Raw genomic sequence first — 10163 nt, forward strand, 5'->3', positions numbered from 1 at the left:
TCTTTGTAGAACTTTCAGTAATTCATGATCAAAAAAAAAGTTTTGTTATAGTATAAATATCCCATCACCCCCCCCCCCCCCCACCCCCCCCCCTAAAAAAAAAAATTTTAGAATATGATAAAAAATAACATTTTTGCGACATACATGTACTTCCAGTACCGAATATGCTAGAAATTGCAATTTTAACATTGACAAATCTGTTACAATAGCCACTATGCGTTCCGGCTTGATTGCTTTACACTTTTATACCTCTTTGGTCGGAGGTGTGGGATTCAGGCAACCTAGGATTTTGTAGACCTTTTGATTGAAATGTTGCCGTCGACTTTCGTCACTATTTTCTCCTACATGTTTGAACATGAACCTCTTATACCTATTCAGTAACTGTATAATACTTATGGCATACTACACATCTCTCTCGTAGTATTGATGAACAGACACTCGACCCTGTATTTTTTTTTTTGCTTGTCAAGATTTCTGATAAGGTGCCCCCTACTTTCAATTTGCTTTCGACGCCACTGAAATGTATTACCGGGTAAACGACGGTGCCTTTGGGTTGTTAATCCCTAAGAAGACAGAAATAATCATTTGGATTTAGTTTTATATTCAAGATGCAAAATCGTGGAGTAACAAGAAAAGTTTAAGGACGCAATCAATGTACATAATCTACGAATACAAAAATATATATAACATATGATATATATGTATATAGGCACATTTGTTATGCAAGTTTTGTATGAACTGCTCATCCACCTATTGTTCACAGTTTATCATGACTTTTGACATACAACTGATATATAAGTCTTTTATATACTGTTTATAAAATACACTTATTGACCGCAGTTTATCATGACCTTGACCCCTTGTCCACTCTTGGCCATTTCGAAAGCCTCCAGAGTTTGCTCCAATCTGTAGCGATGCGTAACCAGAGGCTTCACGTCAATCTTACCGCACGACAGCATCTCAATCACCGTGGGCCACCTACAATCATCATCATCATCATCATCATCATCATCGAAATCACCATCATTATCATCATCATAGTTATTCTATCTACGGTACTTTATAGATTATATTCATAGCAAACTCACAATGGGAGATTGTTTATATTGGCAAAAGCGGCAATAACTCCACGATTGAGAAATTGACCTCAAATTAGTAAATTTAGCTCTATCTATTATGTCAATGATTAACAAAGCTGTGTCATACGTGTTCACATAGCGGAAGGATCCTTTGATCTCAATCTCCTTGGCAACCGTCTGAACAACCGGAAATGATACTGAAGTTGGCCCGTGTCCAATTATAACGACTTGTCCTCCCGGCTTGGTAGCCTGTGAAAACAATTATAATCTAAATGTTTCGAATAACTTTACTTTTGGAACCCTTTTTTTGCTCGCTATCCATTGGTCCCAAAGGATAAGATTCCAGTTGGGTTCGAAATAATTAATAAACTGAAAACTTCGTACTGGAGGACGGCACTTTATGGATGTTCTAAATCTATATAGTGCTATTTGGCATATAGTCCCTATCTTCCAAAGCAAGTGTTCATAGAGTATTCATAGTCATGCATCGATGACGTTTAAAAAATCTGGCGGAATTTTTACTCTTCTCATTTTGTACGGGTCACTTACGTGGACCGCCAGGTTGACGGCGAACTGAGCGCCGCTACACTCCACGGTTCTATCTGGCATCGCCCCCAGTATATCCGACACCCGGGTTGCCACGCCCTCTTCACTGTCATCTCGCCCTACCAGCAGAGTGTGGGTGGCGCCGCATTTCTTAGCGAACTCCAAACGTGAGGCGTCGATGTCTTAAAATGACAAAGAACACACAGTCATATGTACGTGTCTCCATGATTTGGGGTTGAGTATGGCTGTTGTTTTGTTTTCCATTAACAAACGGAAGGGGGAATCAAACTAATGCATCTTTACATCAATTGAAAACAAGTGATACGCAGCTATCAAAATATTTGGCTAATATGAACAGCAAATAAAATATGATGTATTACGTCTAAAATCGTTGAGAAGAGTTTTGGGGATTGTAAATAGCTTTGGTTTGAACATATTTTATTGTATATATAATATACAAAGGGTTCGAACACAAGTTCTTGCAACTTACTAGGTTCTCACCCAATTACAAGTAATTTGCAATTGTCATAAAACATGGTACAGGTATATACACATATATTGAAAAAAAAAATGGTAAAGAACAAAATAGTATACTTATGTAAATCTACGAGAATTGATTATAAAGTTCTGCACAGCTGTGAAAATTCTAACATTAGTTTTAATCTAGGTTGTCATTACCCCATAGTAAAGTATGCGAATCTATAATACCTAAATTTTGTATTTGGAATAGTTCATTAAATAAGGTATTCCTTGCATTAGAAAATAGTTTGCAAACAAATTAAAAAATGATATACATCTTCTTTCTTTCCACATATGCAATTTGGAGAATCAACAATATTTCTTCTGTGTAAATCATAATTTAGTAAACAATTGTGTCTTAATTTTGTATGAATGATGTTAGCTACTCTTTTGCCATGAAGAAAATATTTTGGAACTTTTGAATCACTGCCATTATTAGAGATGCTTCTTTGAAACTGGCGGATGGATGTTGATTTTTTAATATCCGAATTTAGAGAGTTCCATTTGCCTATAGCATCTGGAATAAATGATTTTTTATATGTATCATACTTAACTATAGGAGGTATATAATTGTCTTCATAACGAGTATTGTAGCGAGAGTTATCTTTCCTAAAAATGTTAGCAATATCACTAAGATATTGAGGCACAAGATTGTAATGAATTTTGTACATAATCGTCATTTTAGCTATTTCTCTCCTTTTAGATAGAGAGTCCCAACCCGTTTCGAAATACAATGATTCCCTTGAGGCCAAAATTGGAAGTCCCGTGACAATTCTTGCAGCGTGTAGTTGTACTTTCTCTAACTTTCCAATTTCTGCGGAAGAACAACCATCCCATACAACAGAAGCATATTCTAATATTGGCCTTACAAAAGTTATATATAATTTTGATAGTTTGTCTCTGCCTAAAATAAATTTAAGTTTCTTAAGTAGTCCTAATTTTTTACAAGCGATGTTCACTATATCATTGATGTACACAGACCACTTCAAATCATCAGAGAGCGTTAGGCCTAGATGTTTATGACAAGAAACAATATCTAACTGACAATCTTGAAAAAACAGTTCTGGGGTTACATTACGTTTTGATTTGCTAAAAAATACAACTTTGGTTTTATTAGGATTAAATTTAAGTAACCAATCATTGGACCATTTTTCTAATATTCTAAGGTCATGATTTAACACATTTTCGACATTTCTTAAGTTTTTATCCGCATACTGGATTGAATTATCATCTGCGTATAATCTACAAAAGGACAACATATTTTGTGCAACATCATTGACATAAATTAAAAACAAAAGGGGCCCAAGTACAGATCCTTGTGGCACTCCAGCATTAATACTTAAAGCTGAACACCGCTCGTAAATAGGCACCGTCACACAGATACCTGCATGGTATATAAACCCTTCAATTTCGTTACACCCGACTGCACACCTGAACCTCGTGGCCGACATGTAGTATTCCTTTCGTGGTCTTTAGATTTTATGCATTTTTTTCTTATCTTATGTTCATTTTCTGTTCGTAAATAATGCATTGACCAATTTATTTGATGTTAGTATTCTCCTGGCTTCAAAAAGTGTGTAAAATTTGATAATTTCATCGCGACCGGGTAACACGGCGAGGCAAAATGTACGTCCACACAGGTGAGACCTCTACAGCGAAGTACTTTGAACTGTTTAGAGGTCTGTCCCTTATATAAGGGTTGTAGGGACAGCAGTGATTAAAGAGAAATATGGCGGACAGTGCCTATTTACGAGCGGTGTTCAGCTTTAAGCTGGATGATAATAAATCTTTATACATCACTTTTTGAGATCTGTTACACAAATAGCTGCTAAACCATTGAAAAAGATTGCCACAAATACCGTAAGTTTGTAATTTAAAAAGAAGCCCTTCATGCCAAACTCTGTCAAAGGCTTTTGATAGATCACAAAAAACAATGCAACATGATTTACCCTCATCAATATTCTTAACAATGCTATGATATGTCTCAATTAACTGGTACACTGTTGAATGACCGGGTAAAAAACCGGCTTGGTATTTATAAAATAAATTGTTACTATGGAAATAATTATTAACATGTTTAAAATCAATAAATAGCTTTATAACAGTTTGGATATCTTGCATTATCAAAAAAATCGGTGCATTCATAGATAAAAAATTCCCTGACCTGTCATACAAACAGCGGACGCCCCAAGCGCTTTGGCGCTCAGCATGGCGCACAGACCTATAGGACCGGCGCCCGTCACAAGGACCTTATGACCCAGTGTGATCCCGGCCCGCCGGCATCCGTGTAACCCAACGGAAAGAGGCTCTACGCATGCGCCCTCTTCGAAACTCACATTATCTGGTAGTCTGCAAAACGGAATGGTCTCAATGTTCACAATCTATCCAATTTTATGTGTGTTCTATGGAATTATTTATATATGTATCACGCACTTTGTAGTCTGAGATATGTGAGCCCAATTGCATTTGACACATTTCGGAGATGTGTTTTTGCAGCCTACATCAATGATTAAAACATTGTAGCAGGTGAATCCTCTTGTTTTGAGTGTTGAATGTATATTTGCACTGTGAAAGTGTAACTGTCCGCATGACTTTCACTGCATGCTGCATTCAGCATGAGAACAGGTTACAATGCGCTATCTGACGTCTCGTTTACAAGTTCCAATTTGGAATGAGTTGCTAACTTACTTGAAAGTAAAATCAGCGGCGTGCACGAAGTATCTGGCCAGGGCGCCGTCGTCAGGGGGCGTGGCCAGGAAGTAGACCTTGGGACACATGTTGTAGCGGCCCGCCTTACAGAACTCACACACCCTGCACGTGATGTGTGGGTCCACGGCCACACGGTCACCTGTCAGGGTTGGGAGGGAAGAAACGATAAAATAAGGTTGTGTACATGCCATCACGAAAAAGAATGCGATCGTTGATTGATGCTACAATCAATCTACCAATTCAATGCAGTGTTGTCATACACCAAAAGGTGTTTTTTTTTCAAGCAAAATATAAACATACGCTCAAAACACTCCGGTCTCTCCCAAGATATATTGGTGTGAATTCTGAGGTAGAAAATACCTATACGGTACTTGCTCTAGCCTCATTAGTCCTCGTTTTAAAAAAAAAGCGCATCTATTTTAATCCTTGAAACCTTCCCACATTTTCAACTATATGTTCTTGCGAAGCCCTGCCTGTTCTGAGGTGTAAAACACCTTTCCTCACTTGAATGATAATCTTTCTATGATCTACGTTACTAGTACTTAAAGTGTGAAACACTTATCCCCAATCTTTCTATGTCTTACCTATTTTGAGGTGTATGACCCCCTCCCCCGCTTTAATGATAATCTTTCTATGTCTTACCTATTTCAAGTTGAGGTGTGTGACCCCCTCCCCCGCCGTAATGATAATCTTTCTATGTCGTACCTATTTTGAGGTGTGTGACCCCCTCCCCCACTCGACTGATGACCCCGCTGATCTCGTGACCCAGCAGTAGCGGCTTGGTGACCACGAAGTGACCGATGGCGCCCTCTTTCCAGTATTTGACGTCAGAGCCACAGATTCCCACTTGCTGGACGGCAATCTGAACCTCTGCGGGTCAAAGTTCACACATTCTTAGATTGACAAATATCTTATTGTATGTATAAAACAGAACTTTGCGAGAACTTTTGTTTTTTATCTTTATACACCGGATAAGCTGACTGACTTGTTTACTTTTAATTTTTGTGACTATGTGACAGAGTTACCTCCCGGTCCTGGTTCCTTGATTGGAGAATCCACCTTAAATGAAGCATACAATGTTGATGATTTTAAATTCAAAATGCATCTTAATTTTAATTATTAGAATAACATAATTATTCAACCATTCCAAACCTCAGAGTATCTTGATCATAATTCTATTATTCTTTAAACAGTTATAAAAAAAACCTTATACGTGTATTAGCATGGTTAGAATAACATAAGTCCAAGGACATAATTATACTTTATCAATCTGAAGTATCTTAATAAAGTTTTGTCATCTATCCTACGCTTAGATGCATGTATACATGTATGTCTTGGATTTCTGGATTTTGTTTAACGTTTATCTGGCATCATGTAAAACGTCAACCCATGGTGGTTATATATATATATATATATATATATATATATATATATATATATATATATATATATATATATATATATATATATATATATATATATATATATATATATATATATATATTGATACGGCCAAATTAATGATTGAATAAGATAGCATTGCCTTGCTTTATATCTGTACGACAGCGACTGTAGAGAGTACACCCTCTGTCTGTTGGAGAGGAAATGGAGGCCTTGTTTACTTACCAGCCTTAGATCGCCTTTCTTGTACAACACTGCAGACAAGTTGTTCTGTTCCGCCATGGTATACCAGTGAAAGTAAAAGAAATGTCTGTAAACCCGTGCGCAACGTTAGATTTAATGATTGATTATAAATATTATGAATTTATAAACTAATTGCGTACTGCGATGCTTTATCCAGTTTATGTAAACCGCGGAGAATCTCCTGACCCAAATAACTACAGATAAAATTCAGGCTTAATCAGTTCAATTGGTGGATCTGTGTTCCAAACAGATCCTTAATCAATTCAGTTGGCGGATCTCTTTTCTATCAGTTCTTGGAATAATGTGTAGATTTAATACTTGGTTGCCAAACCCACCAAACAAACCCCGAATTAAGGCGAACACTAACTTATGAAAAGGTAAAATAAGACTAGTCGTCGACACACTATGTAACAAAAGTATATTTTGTTGTTTAAATTTTGATTAAAAAACCACCAAAATAGTATCCTAATTATAAAGAACTCTTAGTGAAACATTTTATGAGTTACTAATTAAAACACTTACGTGGGGTATTCAATTTGTCTGCACGGCCTGGTGTGTTTTAGGATCGACGATATCAAAATTAAGCATTCAATGTTTAATATAAGTAAACTTTTTAGTTTTAAATGTCATAACTTAGGTTGTACATTTTTATTTATAGGGAATTATGGATCATACCAATTACATAATTATAATTTTTTCCCCAAAAGAACCATAAAAGAGCATCAGAGGTTCTGTTTTCATATTTTAAAATCAAAGTAAAAAAAGTGACAAGCTCCCGGTCTGAACAAAAATTGGAATGGACGACCTGGGAGTTACAGTACCACCTGTTGAAAAAAGGTGAGTATTTAATACACACAAAAACGTGCGCTAGTTTTGGGCTGATTTGCCTCATTAGCATGCAAATTCTTTAAAAAGAATAGTAACCAAATTGGCTCAAAATGAAACCATTCTAGTAAAAATTGTTATATGCAAAGGATATCGTCCAGTTTCTTCATAACAAATATTCTAAATGGACATGTTCAATATATAAAGTCAATATTTTCATAACCCCAGACTTCACATGCATACAATAAAACGAGTACAACAACTTTATCAATTAAATCTAATTGACAATTAATAGTAAAATTAAATGTTCTTATTTTCCTTATAATCCGTAATCCGTACTTGGATTTCTGTGCTTGCGCACACAGCAGACAGCGGAATTTTTTTTTAACTTATCAAAATGACATGTTCTTGAGAAAATTACACCAAGATGATTTAATTCCTTTATCTATTTCAACAGATAAAACAATAACACTTAGGTTGACGGTCCTTAGAAAATACAACAATTTTTGTTTTACCAATATATTTACTTTGAGTGTCCACTTGTCACAATATTTATAAAATTCGTTTAAAGCAAACTGTAAATAATTCAGACTTAGCTAAACTAACATTGTCGTTTGCATAAAACAGGATAAACATTCTTTAAAATGGAAAAGTTCTTTTACAATGCCCTCAGTAATTGTAGACATTTTTGTCTAACAAATAATCTTCTATGTCATAAATATACAGGGAAAAAAGAATGGGGTTAAAGTTTCTCCTTGTCGTACACCAACATTACAATTTAAAAGATTTGATGAAAACCCATTAATGCATATTTTTGATTTTTTTTATCTTTGTACATATTCTTTATGCATACAAAACATTTTGCATGTATTCCACATTTAAGGAGTTTATACCAGAGCACATCTCTCCATTATGTATCAAAAGGTTGTTTGAAATGAAATCTACAAATGCCCAGAATAATTTCTATTTACTGTTGATAAGTGTGTGTATTAAAAACTGCAGAACTAAGATATTGTCAGTTGTAAAAAAAACACCTTGTGAGTACAATAATCAAATTTGAATAAATCATAGGAAAATTAAAGCTATACACGCTATAATTTACGTCAATTTTGAATCACAGTGAAAACGCATGTGGTTGTCTACTAATAAAAGTTATCCTTAATCTGTAAATTACAATGGTGAATTCCATCTAGTTACAAAGATATAGATTTTTAATTGTTTATTTTCCTGCCAGGAAAATAGACCTTTTCATGAATATTGATGAAGGAAGAGCGAAACCGACCTCATTGCGCATGTCCGCGGAGAACTAGGTGGTCGTTATTGTTTGCCTAATTAAATATCCAACTTGATTTTTAATATGCTTAACAGTTGTTAATTTGAAATACATACATGTATAATGAGTAAAATACGTTTGTCATTCACGATACCCTTACTTCTGCATAAACACTTATTGGATCTATAAATAGCACATAGGGGAAAAACACAGGTCTACGTCATTTTTTTAAAGGAAGTATTCATATCTACTCACAGGCTTGTATTTTTTTCTTTTGTTTGTACTCGTATATCGGTCAAATTTATGCTTTACTGAAAATATCCCTTCCTTTGTGAAACTATCACAATTATGAAGATGTTGACCCTTCACCAGTTGTGGTATGATAGACTAAATTTAGCTGTCGATATCACGTGATAGATTGATATTCACGAGGAGGCATTACTTTCCTGGCAGGAAAATAAATACTTTTTATTGTTTAATATTTGATATATTTGTTACGTGATCGAATTGAGCATTATAATTAACAGCATGAAGCTAACTTTTATTAGTAATCAAACACATACATTTTCCCCTTTATTCAAAATTGACGCAAGTTATAGCGTGTATAGCTTTAAATGAGCGGGCGCTTAATGTTCAGATGTAATGTTATACATTTCCGAAGACGTCAAATGCCTCGCACCAGCTTTAACTTTAGACTTGGACACCAGCCATTATTAATCGACAATATAGATACCTTGGTATTATTTTTCATGAAAACTTAAAATTCCAGGAAGCAGCAGAGACTTTGTCGAAGGGGGGGGGGGGGGGGAGGGCGAGCACTTGGTGCAGTTGTATCAAAAACACACCCATTTAAAGATATTGGATTCAAAACATTTGAGTCATTACACCAACCCGTGCCCGCATGGGTCCAAGTCTAGTAACTACTAAATTTTGTAGACATGATTTAGCAATTGTTTCAAACAATTCAAAATAAAAGAAGTTCATATATTAGATGTCAAATGAAATATTGCCGATTTAAATTGTATGCTAAAGAGCATAAAAGACTAAGGTGCGTGCGTCATATTGACGTTATATTTTGAAGGCTACCGTGCGCCATGGTGACAAAACATGTTGAGTTTAAAATCGGGTAACAAAAATACCTTTTCATCAAATGGAATGCAACTTCGTAAATCAATAAAATATGTGTTGTTGCATAACTTGATCTGTTAGTTATGACTTTTATGAAAAACATATGATAGACAGTCCAACTGTGTACGTACTTTTTGATTGACCCTCGTACTATTTACCCTTCATAGTGTGTTAGACAGAGATCTTACTTTGGATTGTTTCGGGGGGGGGGGGGGGGGGGCTGGTACAATGCAGAATAATGTGACAAATATGCATTAGGACGTTCTGGATTTATCTATCTAAATCTTTACAATATTATTCCACAATTGAGTTTTTAACAAGGTTTTGGAAAATGTTAATTTTTAATGAACTACGCATGTATGTAAAGTGAGAAAAGGACAAACGTTAACTTTTTAAAATTGGCATCTTACTGACTAAATTTCGTAATGTTCCGCTTGCCT

The 10163-nt window shown here is 35.4% G+C and overlaps 1 protein-coding gene across 1 annotated transcript; it reads right to left on the reverse strand.

The window, feature by feature from the left end:
* Positions 1 to 584: 584 nt before the first annotated feature.
* LOC128184342 (sorbitol dehydrogenase-like) lies at positions 585 to 6700 on the reverse strand. Its single transcript, XM_052853783.1, has 8 exons — positions 6480 to 6700; positions 5879 to 5912; positions 5559 to 5723; positions 4833 to 4992; positions 4309 to 4493; positions 1629 to 1807; positions 1207 to 1328; positions 585 to 978 (listed from the first exon to the last, which is right to left on the reverse strand). Exons 1-8 carry the CDS (start codon positions 6534 to 6536, stop codon positions 828 to 830), a joined length of 1053 nt encoding a protein of 350 aa, XP_052709743.1. The 5' UTR covers positions 6537 to 6700; the 3' UTR covers positions 585 to 827.
* Positions 6701 to 10163: the final 3463 nt, after the last annotated feature.

The sequence above is a fragment of the Crassostrea angulata genome, chromosome 5 (genome assembly GCF_025612915.1).
Source record: "Crassostrea angulata isolate pt1a10 chromosome 5, ASM2561291v2, whole genome shotgun sequence".
Lineage (NCBI taxonomy): Eukaryota > Metazoa > Mollusca > Bivalvia > Ostreida > Ostreidae > Magallana > Magallana angulata.